The 17,611-nt window shown below is 38.4% G+C and overlaps 1 protein-coding gene across 5 annotated transcripts in view; it reads right to left on the bottom strand.

Annotated features, from left to right (window-relative positions):
• LOC150088206 (protein spaetzle 3-like) overlaps positions 1–17,611 on the bottom strand; it is a 310,468-nt gene that overhangs the window by 36,705 nt on the left and 256,152 nt on the right. For 3 of the 5 annotated variants that reach the window (XM_090370624.1, XM_090370623.1, XM_090370621.1), the window contains exons 2-5: positions 17,453–17,577; positions 17,061–17,111; positions 2,687–2,869; positions 1,499–1,624 (exon numbers count right to left, since the gene is read on the bottom strand). In XM_090370624.1, the coding sequence (XP_090226750.1) occupies positions 1,499–1,624; positions 2,687–2,869; positions 17,061–17,111; positions 17,453–17,571 (479 nt within the window). In that variant the 5' untranslated portion in view covers positions 17,572–17,577. Of the gene's footprint in view, positions 1–1,494; positions 1,625–2,686; positions 2,870–17,060; positions 17,112–17,452; positions 17,578–17,611 lie in introns of all 5 variants that reach the window. The other 2 variants (XM_090370625.1, XM_090370622.1) reach the window with 2 other exon arrangements.

The raw sequence follows: 17,611 nt of genomic DNA, 5'->3' as shown, positions 1-17,611 counted from the left end.
CACCACTGAGCATGTTCTGGAATGTAGCACCAAACAACATTTACAGGTTACATTCAAGTTATAAGGCCTCCTAATTTAACGAATATGAATAGCATTGCTTGAAGAATATGTATTAATTGTCTGAAATTCCTTGCATCAGATGGCAGCACTATGCACACCACACTCTAAGGCAGTGGTTTTCAACCTTTTTTTAATAGCGGCACCCCTACTCAATTTTCTGCCTGTTACATCCGATTCTCCCTCTGCATATAGTATTAATAAAATATATTTATTACAATAATATAATTATATTCTTTATATAGAGATACTAAGTAAACATCAATTATAGATCACCACAAAATTAAAAAGATACTGTACACCTTTTTATAATGAAATAAACATATAAACGTAACTTACTTAAACCTAAATTACGTGGCATCCCGGTTGAAACCACTGCTTTAAGGAGTATGTGATAATCAAAAATAGTTATTTTTCATTGCAAGAGCATCGTGGTATCAATATTTCCCTTTCAGAGGCTGGTAAATTAGGCAAAAATCTAATGAAAACACGCATCTCTTGTAAAGGAAATTAGTAGTGGCAAATGATGCAAGAAAGCAAGCTTATATAAACATTAACCAAAAAAAAAAAAAAAAACCCTTCAATGCTTTGTCTAATTCTTCTTTGCATTTATTTAGGCTATGAACTTCCACAACGACAGATAGAAGTCTGTTCCAGCAATCAACAACCCGTTGGCTAAAGGCAAATTTCTGCAACTATCCTTCTTCAATTTGAATTTATGCATAGTCTGAGCAAGAGAAAGAATCTCATCAGCACTGAGCCTGCACAATTCATTCAAAGCCTAAATACACATCAATTTCAGATCACTTACGTAGGCGCCTAGTTTGCAGAATTGGACCCTTTCTTGGTAATAACACTCCTTTGTTGCCTTCTTTGTACTCGATCTAGCAACTCTACATCTTTCCTAAAATGAGACCGCTAGACCTGCATGCAGCACTCAATATGTGGCTTGATCTGTCTTATAGGGGGTAATCACCTCCTTATCCCTGCTGCTAAACTACTCCATTTAACTATATTACACACTTCCACTTGTAGCGCCGTAAGCTATTGAGTTTCAAGACGGATTCCGTGAAGATAAACATTTATTCGTTAACCTATAAATTTATTTTATAAACGTAAAATTGTTTTTTTTTTACAGTAACGTGTCACGCTGCTGAAAAATATTGGCTGCACGTGATTTACGGGATTTTCTTTGGAAAACTCGCACTCTATCCAGATGAAAATTACAGTTGGTAATTCGAAGTCTGTATTGAATGTTTTGTCCAGGTGTCAGATCGTGCTCAGTTATCTTAAAATCCCAAATAAAATAAGTAATTAAATTTCACAACTGGTATTAAACTATGCATAGGTATTCAACGTGTACCATTTGTAACTATTCACGCATGCTTAAATGCTAAGTGGTTGAATTTAGGCGAAAGGGATGACGAGGGTACGTACTTACTGGCAAACTTCCTGCTGTATAGCCTGCTGGAGGTGCTGCGTGTTTACGATGGCTCTTATTTTTCCAGCACTGTTTGATGCCCAATACGGTGTGACGATCTCCACTGCAGACTCGCAGGCATCTACCCTGGAAATGCACAATGTAGTCACTGCTATTACAACGGAAACGGCTTTAATTTGCATAAATATAGTCGCCACGTTACCAAAATAAATTACATTTAACGTCCACTAATGTTTAAATGGAATATCAGAAAAGATGGTAAGCACTGTTTTTCCCATATCAATCAATAACAAACAGTAGAAAGATAATTACCTCGTTCATTTTAATGTTAAATTAGTAAATAAAAATATTTTGTATTATTTCCCGAAAAGATTTCCAAAGTCTCGTTCTAAGAAAAGAATTGGAGCAAGAATCTTCGTAAGTTCACGTTTTATTAAGGTACGGGATATTGATTTCGAAAGAAATGTAATACCTTGAAGAAACTGTTAAATAAAAACAAGTTCCACACACGCTGTTGGATGATCGTATTACGTTTGAAGGATAATGTAATTATCCTTCATGGCGGTCGTGTAATCAGAGCACCTGCAAATAGACTTGAATAACACGAACATTAATAATCCCTATAAAAGCTTTAGTAACATTGCTTAGTGTATCGTTAATCTACTGAGCGTCGAACAGAGACCTCGTAGAATACCATAAAGGAAGGATATAAACAATAATATTGGTACCATAAAATTTAGTCTTCGTGTTATGGTACTCTTCCGCGAATCTTAATAACGGTATCAGACGTAATGCCAACCATTAAGTAGTAATATAAACTTAAATGTTGCTGATACGGTCAGCAAAGAAAAAAAAAAAATCGTTAAAATATGCCAAGGCTAAACATTGCTGATTATGACGATTGAATTCTCAGAGAGGCGGTCAATGAATTTAACTTCGCTTCGTAATTTTCATTGACTGGAGAAAATCTATAATATACATACTTGAGTTGTGTGTGGCGAATTAAAACTTTATCCACAAACTTTGCGGCGCTTTCGGATAAATATACTCGCCTATATCACCAACACGGTTATTTGTTTCCCGAAGGCTATCCTTGCTCTTGTTACAGTTTAAAATATTTAAATTTCGAAGTTTCCGGCCACTAAAAAGTTTTTTTTTACGCAATCCGTAAACTTGGAGCACACTTACTTGTTCTGAGAGCTGCTATATGATGTCCTTGCTCTCTTGCTGCGGGAGTGTAGAGGCTGTCCGTCATACGTCTCGTACTGATCGAAACCAAACGGTGGCGTGTAGTTATCTTCCACTCCGTATTCGCCCACCATGCGTCTTACCAACGCCTTATTCTCGTCAATGAACAGATCAATTTTTTCCCTAAGAAAGAAAAATATGCACACAAGTTCGAGATGTCATTTCAATCTATGTTCTGCATTCTAATGGTAAAAAGGCATGTCAAACTGGCGCATGCACTTACCCAACCAGCACTTTTCGTGATGAGACAAACTGGTTGTATGAAACTTACCTGCCATCTGCAGTAAAGTACGGACTAAAAGTCCCCATTCAACACGCCTTTTCCAACAGAAATACAATGCATCGTGTCTCACACGCTTTCTGGGTATAAAACAAAAAAAGAAGCAAACAGGAAATTCTGTGAATAAATCAATCCTTTTTTCCCCGGAGGATGAATGGAACACTTCCTCTACAACATTATGTCAGAACAGAAACATGGCTAAACTTTAATATTGTTTGGAAATCTTAATAATCATGCGGATGCAGTTGTTGCTTTGTGCCACTCAGACTGACTATAGTAAAAATATAATTTGACTCAACCAGGCATACCCCCGCGTAAGATTTTATGTACTTGCATATACTAAACTTATAACTATATTACTAACTGCTAACATTTAACAGCACACGTCCTCAAATATCTTTCAGAATTTTCAAGAATATTTTATTGTTAAATAAGAATTAGCAATATATTTACGTACAATGCTTGAATTTCAGTTCACTAAAAGCTGAACTTCATATTCGAGAATGCGTACTATGGTTGCACATTTAGTAACTTCTACAATATATATGTAAAACAGCTATTTTACTTTACCCGGAAGTTTGCCGGATTTTTTGGCCTTTGTCACAGAATGACAAAGGCCAAAAGTACGGGTCCAGTTTACGTTCAGTGGTTACTTAAATAAACCATTCCACTAATTAAGTATATCACCGGGCGATTCTATTGCATGCGCCTGTTGGCCTATACCCTAAGTAATAAAAACACTTACTCATTACGCTACTGGTTGAATTGTTATTTTTATACTAAATAAATTTTCAGTTTATACTCCGGGACGGCCAGAATACAAGAAACCGCACCGTATTTAGCAGTCACGGACTTGAACTCCGGTCTCTCAAGGCACGTGTACTTATGCACTCACTCGGCTACGGCGGCCGTAATGTCATGTATGCTTGATAGCTCCAGTAAGAATTTCAGTTAAAAAGCAGTCCCTGGCCAAGGTTGGGAGTCGGGGACCTTTTAGCAGTCGTCGAATGAAGCACAGTCTGTTTGCATCTTGAAGTCTGCGCATGCGTCTACATGTACTGATATATTTAGTAAATGATTTGATGGAGCTTGCATACTCAGTCAGTTTCTGGAGGGCCGGAAAAATAGATGCGTGTACAATTTCCCGGCTGCGCGAGTTGTTGCCGTACACTACCTACTAGGATGTCGCAGTTTGAGCAAAGTTGAGTTATCTGGGAAATGCTGCTCACGAACTTGCTACATGAGGCAAGCTTACAGAGAAGATTCCATATCTCAGTTTCAGTGATTGCAACTATTCGTGTACTAAAGTCTGAGACACGGACTACTTTTCGAAACGTTCCATCATCATGTAGAAAGTCTTTCTTTCCCAGACGTACACAAAATGATGCTTGCTCGTTTTTCAAGCTGCAAGATCCAGCCAGTGGGACAACTCTTTTTATTTATTTTATGGTGACCCCAAACACATACGCGGTACTAAAGTACTATCGGTTCTTCGACGAAAGGTCTAACAACCAAAAGTACTTTAGTACAGTGTATGTGTTGAAAAAAGAGAAGATACTTGTTGATATTGGTCCAGTTTCTGCAGATCGTAACATTTGGGAAATATATGTAGGAAGGGTTGTTGTAATAAGGTTTTAGGGGCATTAGCGACTAAGGCCATGTTGTTCCGCGTATATTGTCTGTAAATTGGGTATGTTCGTGATAGATTTTTTGTTTTCTCAATGAAAAGCATGAGTTTGCGGGAGAAAAACCCATGTTACCTCGCCTGAGACCTACTAACTCAGCCACGTTGTGTAAAAGGCCCATAAATATTCCTCACGCTTTTGCCACCCGGTTTGGGAAGGACGGCGATTCTACCAACTGTGCTACCCACGAGGGCTAATGCAGGAAGGGTGTACCAAAGAATAAAATTAGACAGAATAAACTTGGAAGTGAACAGATGTTAATTAAATTTAAGCACTAGTTCGGACTTGTAGAATCATAGCTAGTGTACATGAAACTTGCTGAAGAAATTGGGTGGAAAGAGTTTGTAAGAAATGAGTCATTAATTATGTTTATTGCCCTCTTTTGAACGGAGTCAAAAAGCTCGAGATAGATTTTGAGGGCACTAGTATCTGTGGGGAACACTATTTCATTGTACCGTGGATTTGAAATTTATAGAGTACGCGAATATTTAGAAGAAAAATAACGATGAGAACGACAAAGACTGTATTTATTTATTATTTTTTTTTTATGCAGAAGGAACAATATCAAGGTTATCCATAATAAAGATATGAGAGGAAGCTCATCGTCGACAAATGATACAGGACTGAAGTTAGTTAATTTCAATACTTCTAAAACTCAGAAAACTATTTGTGCAATGTAGAGTTATCAGAAAGAATATGAATAGGATTTCCAGTTAGTGAAAGATCATTAATATACAGGAGGAAAAAGAGTGAAAGAAAGAACAAACTCGCGGAACACCAGCATTAATTGAAAAGTTAAAAGACATCAATCATAACGTGCAGTGAGGAGAGAACTGCCTACCCAGTTAGAAAAAGCAGAAGGAAAATCAATTGAGGTATAGGATGATTACTGGAAGGGAAGGATTTGTAATCTTTTCTTTTTTAGAAATTGGCTGAATATAAGCAGAAAGTGTACTAAGGTGACACAAAACAGAAGTAACCCCTCGAACAGGAGAAATGCCATAAGAATCCCGGGACTTCTTGGTATCAAGATTGTTCGTGATTCTTCTAATGTCTTCCTATCGGGAGATACTTAATGGAATGAGTATGGTATATTAGGTGATAAAATGCTCACTACACTCATCCAAAATTGTGAAAAATTAAGGATGTTCATATTAATCTCCTGAAAATGTAAAGCAGGTGCAGAATAAAATTAATTGTATCCGATAATGTGAATAAACAAAGCGATGAGCGAGAGCTGTATAAATAAATAAACCCATTAGTTGGATATACTACTACAGGTTCAAATCCGGATTCGAGATCTCTAATCTGCTACCACAAGGGGGGAGGGGAAGTCCATTTCTCAGAAAGTGCTCACCTAGAATGTCTTGCTTGGGAGAAACGACGTGGTGGGATGCTTGAGTTGCATAAAAATAACGCAGAGTAATGTACGACCTCTTATGAAACAACTATCTTCAAAAATACGTTTCAGTTCACGATGGAAAACTAAATGGATTTGTGGAAATTTTCCCCCTTCGGTCTTTTCACCAATGTTTGTGATGATTAAAAATATCACTTTTGTCGAAAAACCAACCCCCCGCATAGCGAAATATTTTATTACCATTTTGTCGTGGGGACTCTTCAATTTCAGGAAAACGCTGTACCACACTACTATTAAATGATACCCCGATGCAAGTATTTAATTTAGAATACTCGGCGCAAAATAATGAACTACACCTCTTATACCCAGAAAATTTAATCTTAATCTCAGAGCGAGCAAGCGGCAAAGATCGTCGTTAATTTTGAACTTGTGTAAGCATTTTTTTTTTACTTTCATCGCAGTTGTGAAAATATTGATGCTACTTTCCCCATTGGTATTGTAAACCAGTTTTTTTTTAGATAAAATATCCAGCCCTTGATCATCACGTTTTGCTAACAGGTAATGTACACAGAAAAAAGTCATAAAGAAGATACAAATACAATTTGAATATAAAGGATACATATTAATTATATAATCAGTAATGGTATCACATGAACGTTGCCATCTATACAATTTGAATATATAAATTCTCACAGCATTTTCAGTTATTGTTGTTTGGTTTTTAGGAGCATTAGCAACTAAGGCCATATTGCTCCGGGGATATGCGGTGGTTATTTCCTGACCTTTCCGTATCCTCCGTATTTGGTGGTCACGGGCTCGAAGCGTGTGCTATGCACTGCTGCTCCTGGCTACGGAGGCGCCTAGCATTTTCAGCTCGGAGAGTGTTGTATTAAACTAAAAAAATGGCTAAAAGACATGTCCTACATTCAGCGCTTGCAGATCGGAAGTGGCAGCAGTAAGAACGGGTTCGTGAGAAGCATCACCGGTATTGTAGAAATTTATATAGTTCACTGAGAATTTGTTTTCTGTAGGGTTGTCTGTGGAGAACTGATGGAAATCGACGGAAAGTCTTAACAATTGCCACAGTATTGGCTGGGAACTTTCGATCGATGCATTCGATGGCGTTATTTTTGAAGTGGAGCTGACGGTTGTTTTTTGTACATATGTGTTTTCGTAAGGGCTGAGAATTAGGAGAGAGAGATCGGATGCGTCCATTTCATGGGTGATGAACGGCCAGGATTTTTGCTGCCATGGAGGGATACTGAGAATGGCGTGAAGATATGCCCTTGAGATGGTAAATAGCCGTCTTGTCTCTTTGTTCTGCCACCTTAAGATGTGGTACTCTGTTCCGAGAAAATTCTGGAGCTATGGAGACGGACTGGCAAACCAGATATGAAAGGCACAGAGGGCGATGGAACAGATATATTTTGGTGCATAAGGAATAATTAAATTAGGTTCTCCTATTTATAGCCCAGAGAGTATGCTTAATTTTTTTTTTTTTTTGTTATGAAAACCCCAAACATGAGAGGTATTAGAACCTATAGTACTTAGTACCGTGTTTGGGTTGGAGGTTGAGAAGACGAAAGAAGATATTTGTTGACATTGGACTTGAACTTCTGTAGACTGTAATTTTCAGGAAATACGTATGAAGGAATAAACGAGGAAGATGAAAAGTTGGTTCTGTGAGTTTGAAGTTGAACAGTAAATGGATGTTGACTGTTTTGAAATAGAGAGCGGGAATTATAAAAGCCAATTCAGAAGAACAGTGCCCATGGATGTATATTTAGAAAAGACATGCAGCAGAAACAATACGCCTATGAGAACAGCGAGTGGAGAGACTCTGTTAGAGATGAGTCATTAATTAACCTAACTGCTCTCTTCTGAATGGAATCTGGAAGCCTGAGAGAGGTTTTGGGGGCACCGCCCCAGATATGGGAACAATATTCCATGGTAGGGCGGATTTGCGATTTGTACAGAGTGAACAGCTGTTTGGAAGAAAAGTAACGCCGGGAGCGAAAGAGAAAACCAAGTTTTTTTAGATGCAGAGGAAACAATATTTGTAATGTGCTTGTGCCAAGAGAGATTAGAAGTCAGGGTAATCCCCAAAAGAGATACATTATTTTGCCTAGAAATCGATGTTACCAAAGACAAGCATAGGAGCAGAAGAATCATTTTTGCGAGATATAAGACAAGACTGAGTTTTAGAAGGATTGAAATCAACTAAGTTGTCTTTGCCCCATGGAGATCGGGGCAAAGACAACTTAGGGAATTGGTAGCGGATTTTTGAATGGAAGAAGGTCATTAATATACAAGAGAAAAAGAGTGGGAGAAAGAACTGAACCTTGGGAGACCAGCATTAGTGGAGAAGTTAGAAGACAGAGAGCCATCTACCATCACCCTCCGTAAGTCAGAAAACTGTATAACCAATTACAAAAAACAGTTGGAAAACCATAAGATGGAAGCTTGTTTAGAAGACCTTTATGCCAAACACGATCGAAAGCGTTTTAGATGTCAAGAGCAACTGCTTGTGTTTCACCTAAGTTTTCCATTGAATTTGTCCATAAATGGGTAACATAAGCCAGAATATCACCAGTGGATCGACACAGGCGATCGTTGATCAGACAGAAGGTTTATAAGTAGTTTAAGTGTTGGCGGTTAATTGATTTCTCCATTACTTTAGAAAGAGTAGAAGTAATTGCAATGGGACGATAATTGAATGGGAGGGATTTGTCACCCTTTTTAGGAACTGGGTGGATATGAGCAAATTTCCAAGCAGAAGGAAAAAGGCGGCGGTAAAGAACAGGAGTAAGTTCAGGAGCACAGGTTTTGAGAACAAGTGGAGAATTAGCATCAAGATTCGTCGACATCCTTTTGACGGAAGACCACAGGAGGCATTGAATGGAGCGTGTTGGGAATGGTGGGAGGTGTTTTACCAAGATCATTAATACATGAGTTGGAAGAAAAATGGGATGCTAGCAGATCAGCTTTATCCTTAGTTGACGTGACAACAGAACCATCTCGTTTTGACACAGGTGGGAGCAGAGATGAGCAAAAGTTGGGGCCAATAGCTTTGGCAATCGGTGCCAAAAAATCGGACCAGAATGCTCGGCTACCATTAGGGCAAGAAGCAAGTTTTATATTCTTAGTTTGGACTAATTAATAACTGCTTTACAATTGTTGCGTGTAGGCAGAAGATGGAAATAAGCCAATTACGATATGCAACGTTCTTCTCTTGAACAGCCTTAGCATATTTATTGGAAAACTAATAATAATAAACTTCTTTTATTGCTGCTAAGTACGGTACAGGTACTAGAAACAATAATTCTCATCACGGCGACATAGCCAGGAGTTTTACATTAAGGAATGAATTAAATTGGTAAAAATTACAGCTACATGGGAAATTATGAGTTACACAAAATTAAACTGTAAAAATGAAAATATAAAGAGAAACTGAACGTCGTAACCCAGTTTGGAAGAATTTATTCCAGTTCAACAGATCCAATTCACTCAAGGAGCATGTGACGGTATTTGTAGTATTTAGCCATTTTCTGTAGGTTGACTCCAAGACGGAGCAGTAATGGGCAGGTAGGAAACGACTACATAGTTTCAACCGGTTGTATTTGAGGATTAGTGTGGAGTCTGTCCTTAAGGATGGAGGAGTGTGCCACTGACAGAAATCCCAGATGTTTGTGGCGTTTATCACTCCTGTGTACATTTTTACTGTAATCATTAAACGCTTGCTGTAACTTAGGGAGTCTGGGTACATTTAGCTGCACAGCCATGTCAGTTCTCAATTTAGGGGGCCGGCGATGCTTATTTGTGACCATTTCAGGATCCAGTACTCACACGAGAACACCTGTTTTTGATGTGAGGGCGACGCAGATGCCAAAATTTCAGCAGCGTATAAAATAACCAGATAAACAGTGGTTGCGTCATCGTTGGAATGAAGTAAGTGTTGCATCGCTTCCGGAGGTATTCTATGTGAACGTTAAATTTTAGCTTCGGATTAAAATAGACACCGAGGTCCTTATGGCAGGAAACCACTGGGATGAGAATACCAAAGTTTCTTGCGGTTGAATTACTGTTGGTTGCTTTTTCGATGAGTAAATCATTATTGCAGATTTTGAAGGGTTAAGATTTAATTCAAACATCTTCAAGTAAGTCGAAAGAGCGGTCAAGTTCTCTGTGATTGAAGACCTAATTGCCATTGGGTTTGCAGACGGTGGGATTAAGGTAAGAAACTTTATATCACCGGCATATATTAGAGCATCATCACGGGGACTCATGAAAGGAATTAGAATGGCTGAAAAAAGAAGGCCAGACGTGTGATCCTCCTGCATTGATTTCCTTTGTAAAGTGGGTTTTCTTCACTGTGAGGTGGACACGTCTATTCTTCAATAAGGCGGTGAAGAAAGCTAGTAGGTCTCCATTAATCCTGAAGAATAATTGCAGAAGACTGAGAAGGGCTGTGACGTCTAGACAGTCAAAAGCAGCTTCGATATCGGCGTACACAATAGCTAATTCGGATTTAGTTTCGAAGGCCTGAAGAAGTGATGTTTGTGCGGCCATGAGGTTTGTTGTGGTGGAGCTGTTTGGGTTTCTGTGGCACCAGCTGTTTGCTTAATGCTGTAAGGAGTACCTTTTCAAGAAGTTGAGATTGGTCTGAAATCTTTTAGGCTTGTTGGCGCTTTAACCTTAGGCAGTGGACTCACACAGTATTCATTCCATTGAGCAGGGAAAACTCGTGTGGAAAGAACAGAGTTGTAGACTGAGGGCAATGCATCTAGGATGTAGGGGCTAAGGCACTTAATTATGAAATGGGGTATCTTATCTCGGCCTGCGGTACTAGATGGACGCAGGAGTTAATAGCATATATCAGTTGCTGCCTTGTGATGGAAATTATGGAAAGGTCATCAGTAGGAGCAAATTGAGAGTTTTGGAGCGGAATTGGCTTTGAATCTTGAAATGTATTCCATCCAGTTATCTAGATCAAGATTTGAATTAATGAGACTGTATCTGGATGAGTATGGCGCTTTTCCTTTAGACAAGGTAGCATCGGTGTATCTCTCTATTGCTGATGCCTTGAGTCTGTTGATAATAGCTCTTGCTCTGGAGTATAGGATTCGATCTTGGGTTGTTCCAGAGATTTTCCACTGCTTGTTGTGGAAACTGCGCGCTAGATTTTTGGCCCACCAAGTTCTTGTCCTTGGAGAAATGCGTACGGTTTTAGCTGACGTATAGAGGGTGACTATATTTATCCATCTTGTGATTAGATTAACTGCAATTTGGGTCACATCCATCAATGCTGCCTCGAGGCACATTTCAGGGTCAAGAAAAGTCGGAGAACGTATGATTTTTCTTTTCCACAGTATTATGGCAATTGAAGCTGGGCATAGGCAGAACAAGAAGTAATGCAATTGGGTCGTTATCTGATTTGAAGGACGTTTCTGGTGGAATGTTGACTCGGCAAATTCCAGAACATAGAATCAAGTCGAGACGATTAGTGTCTCTCGTTGGCTCCTCATCGATCATCGAAAACCAAGGTTTAGACAAAGGACGAGATTTTAAAGTTGGCTTAGAGGGGAAGTATCCTGTGTGTTATCAGACACTCAGCCTAAAACACTGATAGATCCAATATCTCTCTATTACAGAAGATTTAGGAGAAGTCCGGTTGGCCTGCCTCCCTAAAATCCACTCATGCACACCTTCTCGATGGTAAGCCCTGTTACGTCACTTAGGTGGCAACAAACGTGTAGAGTGGTTCTCTTCAAGACGCCTGGTCAGCGTGAAGAGGAAAAGACCAAACCTTCCAGCACATGAAAGCACAACGAAAAAAATGGCCCTCAGTCCCCAGCAGCTTTCACTCTCCCTCTTACGGCAGCGAGAGGATCAGAGTGGAAGCAGAGGGTGCTAAGAATCTCTGGGTACGACCAGGCTGCCATGCACGGAAACTGAACTTGGCCTGTTATAATGTAAGAACACTCATCGGTGAAGACAGGATATTAGAGCTGGAAAAGGAATTAGAAAATGTGAATTGGAATATCATCGGTTTGGCTGAAACAAGAAGAAGAAATGAATCACTTATAAGTTTATCAAGTGGAGATCTGCTGTACACCAATGGAAACAGTGAAAGGAGTGAAGGTGGAGTTGAGTTTCTGGTCCATAAAGATTTTGGAATTCAAAAATACATCACCAAGAGTGTCAAGACTAATACTCGAGATTTCTAAGAGATACAAGGTAAAGATTATAATGATTTATGCACCAACATCGAGCCATGATGATGAAGAGGTAGAAGAAATGTACACAGAAATTGAGAGTCTTCTAGATGAGCAAAAAACCCACTACACTATTATTATGGGAGACTTCAATGCTAAGGTTGGAAAAAGACAAAACAGCGCAGAAAGGGGAACTATAGGAAATTTTGGAACTGGTGAAAGACTTGTAGAATTTGCAGAATCTCAAAGACTGTCAGTAATGAACACTTTTTTCAAGAAAAGGGTGAACAGAAAGTGGACACGGAAGAGTCCAAATGGATTAAGTACTAATGAAATCGACTTCATCCTCACTAACAGAAGATATATTGTGAATGATGTTACCGTCCTGAATAAGGTAAATGTTGGAAGTGATCACAGAATGGTAAGATGTACACTTGATATAGATGTAGGAAAGGAAAGGAAAAAACTGACTCGAGTAAATTTGTACAAAGGTCTTTGAGATAACAGAAGAGGAGAAAAATCAGTATGTACTGGAACTTAAGAACAAGTATGAGCTTCTGCAGACTGCTGAGGACCAAGATATCGACGAGGAATATTACAACTTTTTGAAAGTGATAAAGCCCAAGAAACCTATAGGGAAAAAGAAATCCAAAGAAGAAAAAATTAGTCAAGAAACACTTGTCATGATGAACCGAAGACGACAAATGAAGAGCAAGAAAAATACTGACAGGGATAAAATTGAGTATACTGAGTTATGCAAAGCCATTAGAAAGAGACTCAGAGAGGACATAAGAAGATTTAACACAAGAAAAGTAGAACAAGCATTAAGGGAAAACAAAGGATTTAAATCAGCAACCATGAGCAGTAATACAGAACGACAAATGATACTGAAACTGAAGAATAGCGATGGTGCACTTATAAACAGCAGAGAAGGCATAATTCAAATAGCAGAAGACTACTATAGAGAATTATACAAGGAGCAGGGGAATGATGCCAGCAGTGGGGAAGATGGATTGCAAAGTAGCAACACATACGACATACCCAATATTCTTCCTGATGAGGTAGAACATGCATTGAAGATGAAGTTACTGTAGAGTTGTTAAAATTGGGAGGAAGAGACATAACACAAAAACTGGCAAGGCTCTTCACAAAGTGCATTAGAAAAGGTGTGACGCCTAAGCAGTGAATAATGCAATCATAGTTTTGCTGCATAAGAAAGGAGATAAATTGGAAATTATAGACCAATTAGCTTGTTATCCCACATCTACAAGTTGTTCACAAGGGTCATTACTAACAGATTAGAAAGAATACTTGATGAGAATAAACCGAAAGAGCAAGCTGGCTTTAGGACAGGATTCTCAATTATGGATCACCTTCACGTAATATCACAGCTAATGGAGAAAGCAAATGAATATAAAACACCATTATGCCTGACATTTGTGGATTATGAAAAGGCATTTGATTCCATACAGCATAAGGCAATGTTTCGGGCACTGGAAAGACAAGGCATAGATACCCCATATATTATGATTTTGAATAAAATATATGAGAGTGCTACCTCCTTTATTAGACTAGACAAAGACAGTAGCAAATTTAAAATCAAGAAAGGAGTTCGACAAGGAGACACAATATCTCAGAAGCTGTTTACTGCTGCCCTTGAGGAAGCTTTCAGAAGATTAGACTGGTTGCAGAAAAGAGTAAATGTGAATGGAGAGTACCTAAACTATTAAGATTTGCAGATGACATTGTGGTTATAAGCCACGATCCCAAAAAATTAGAGGAAAATCTTAATCAGTTATGCATAGTTAGTAAGGATTTTGGACTAAAGATGGATATGGCTAAAACAAAAGTAATGATGAACAAGTATGCCACGAAAAGGAAAATAATGATTGAAGGAGCAGTAATTGAAAAGGTGGAGTCATATACTTATCTGGGACAAGTTATTAGCTGTAATAATGATAAATGGCTGGAAGTGAAGAGAATAATAAATTTTGGATGGATAGCATTCAGGAAATATAGTCACATACTAAAGAGCAATATTCCAGTTTATCTGAAACTTAAAATAATGAATCAATGTATACTCCCCACCATGACTTATGGAAGTGAAACTTGGGCACTCACCAAAAGAATGGAAGAGAAGCTGAGAACTACACAGCAAAGAATGGAACGAATTATATTGGGAATCAGACTGTTAGATAAGAAGAGAAACACATGGATTAGGCAGCAAACTCAAGTAAAGGACATTCTTATCAAAACTAAAGAACTAAAATGGTCTTGGGCAGGACACATAGCTCGAAGACATGATGACAGCTGGACTAAGAAAATAACAGAATGGTATCCAAGAGGAGCTAGAAGAAAACCTGGAAGACAAAGGCGGAGATGGATAGATGAAATTCATGAGTTTGTGGGTAGTAAATGGATGGCCTGTGCTCAAAACAGAAGGAACTGGAAAGTTGCTGGAGAGGCCTTCATCCTGAAGTGGATTGAAAATGGCTGATGATGATGATGTGGAATAAAGGATTCTATTCCTACAAGAAAAATTTCACTGACACGATCTGAGCAAACGTTGACATCAGAAGTTTTGAAACAATGATCCGACCAAGGAAAAGAAGAAAAGAAATCTCGTAGGTCATCCCATTTTGCATTCTTGTGATGCCAAACAATACGAGGTCAGGAATAGCCATGAGATAAAAGCTCCGTTGAAAAAGAGACAATCACCAAGTTGTGATCTGAGGTGCCTAAAGGACCACTCACTTCGACCGTGTACTTAGAAGGGTTGTTTGTGAGAAAAAGATCAAGCGTGTTGGCTGTATAGTTAGGATTGTCCGGTATCCTTGTAGGTAAATGAACAATCTGTGCAAGATCATTAGTAATTTCAAAAGCCTCAGCATCTCGACCAGCTGGAGTTGTGAACATTAAAATCACCAAGGAAAGTTGGACTGGAGGAAGTCGAAGAGCTCCAAGTGATTAGTGGAGTTGGGAGAACGGCAGAGAGATGTTAAGCTAGAGGAGATTCCAAATTACCAAGTCTCTGATAAGGAATATCGGAACAGACATGTGCACAATTTCACTTTGCTTATTGGAGGGCTGAAGTGGTGAAACCCATGTTTAATCTCTAGAGCAAAGTTTCCGGTATCCCCCTCTCCCCATACTTCTCCTTCAACCCATGCACGGTACTAAGTACTATAGGTTTTGATACCTTTCGTGTTTGGGATTTTCATAAAAAAAAAAAAAAAAAAAAAAGTACCACTTTTGAGGCGAAAGGAATCATACAGCGAATAATTTGGGCAGCTGAGATGAGCAGTAGTTGAATAAACCGATAACTGAGATTCTGCCAGAAAACGTACATTGGGTTTGGCAGACTGCAAGTGGAAAAACTTACTACTCCACGAAAATATAGTGACCGAAAATTTACAGCCAGAGGAATGTAAATTGGCATAATAGAACATTTAATGCTGAATGTCTCATGGTCAATGTAGCATCGTTTTCTGATAGAAAATCAGAAACAGTCGCGGTCACCCTCACTTGCTAGTAGTATAATCTAAATATATATTAGTATGTTTTTCTGGCTTCTTGATTTGTTTTTTTTGTTGGCACATTGATCCGCCAACACTAATGCACTTTTCATAGACCAATTTCCAAAAATATTTTTTTCATAATTCACTGAAGCAGCACATAAGTGCTGCTTAACTGAATCATTTTACCAATATGTATTAATAATAACATTGAAATGATTTATTAAATGCAGCATGCCGATATTCAATAAGGGGACACATTTGTCATATTATTTTCTTAGTTTTTCAATTGGAAAAAAAAAAAAATTAGCAATACCATCATGCAAGATAATTTCATATATATATATGAAATGCTCAATACGTTCTACGTTGATATCAATATTTGTAAAATAATAAGAGAAGTTTTCCTCAATATAATACGTAGAACACTTTCGTATTAATAATAACATTGCTGGAGAGTATCATACGGAAGTGTTCTACGTATTATATTGAGCTAAACTTCTCTTATTATTTTACAAATATATTTATTTTAATCACAGAATCCTGACATGTAGTGATGATGTTTAGCAGACAGTACTATTCAGATATTACGATTACCCAACTGGTATTCGTGATATCTGTGTGACAAAACAGAAAAATATTTGCGCAGAGGGTTGGTTATACAAACTGCACTTTTTTGTTGATAAAATACCTAAAGATGATTTTCACTAGGAATGAAAGTTTGTTGTGCTTTTGGAACTACTCACTGCCTATCAAATAAGCAATCCTTTGTACTCCACACAGTGTTGATCAGCCATTCTTGTATCGTACTCACTACATTAAAGCATGGACTGATTATTTGTGGCGTAATGAAGGCTTAAACTCGCGACGCGCGAAGTTTTGTACCTGCACGTTATCTCAAGATTATGACCTGTCCATTTGTGTGCGGTAATCGCTCTAAGAAAGAACAAATATGACCGAAATATTTTATTGCCATTATGGATAAGAGCACGCAGCAAATGAATATTTCAAAAATGAGATCTGTTGGGATGATACACAGCTTAACCATTTCCCAGATCTGAACGATAGAGAAATGCACGATTCAAAACCGTTTAGAATGACCGATGTGTTCGGGATTACTTTAGGATTAAAAAAAAAAAAAAAAAATTTAGATACTATATAAAAGATCAGGGTAGCAATTGATGTTACTGTAGAGCAAACAACTATGGACTAATATTTAGAGATGGGTGTCGCTACAGCAATATAAGTACATCTCTCACCTTTTGCTCCTCTTCTCCCTGCCACTTCTGCTTCCTTCGCTTCCTGTAGAGCTAAGGAAGACAGATAAACTCCTATGTAACCGAGCCGTCCAAATTATAAAGTAAGGAGAGATTGTAAAGTGATAAAAGTGAGAAAAACATTTCCGATAATATCTGCAGTGTCTCCACAATTCCGCATGCAGTAGATCATGCATTTAAGGAGCAGTTTACAGGCTCGTGAATATTCATCTCGAATTACAGAAGGAATAATTGTCATGCTATATACAGAAATCATAGACCTCGCTTGATGAATTAGAAGAGGGCATGCAAGAGATGGGCTCGATATTGCAAACAGACACGTTTTAGTGCTTAGGGCAGGTTTCATGCACAAGAAAGTGGTAAGTAGTACTCACTTGGGATACTGACTTCCTGGTGTTGGACAGTACAACTGATTGAGTCTTCGGATGCATGGATAGCCGCGAAGTATTTCGCCTCGGATCTCTAGGCCAAGCGTCAACGACATGATTGCCATCACAACCTAAAAAAAAAAACACGTTCCAGTATTACTTTAG

This window comes from Mastigoproctus giganteus, chromosome 3 (genome assembly GCF_048544385.1).
Source record: "Mastigoproctus giganteus isolate SK-2022 chromosome 3, ASM4854438v1, whole genome shotgun sequence".
Taxonomy (NCBI): domain Eukaryota; kingdom Metazoa; phylum Arthropoda; class Arachnida; order Uropygi; family Thelyphonidae; genus Mastigoproctus; species Mastigoproctus giganteus.
This window is presented reverse-complemented; position numbering and strand designations above follow the sequence as displayed.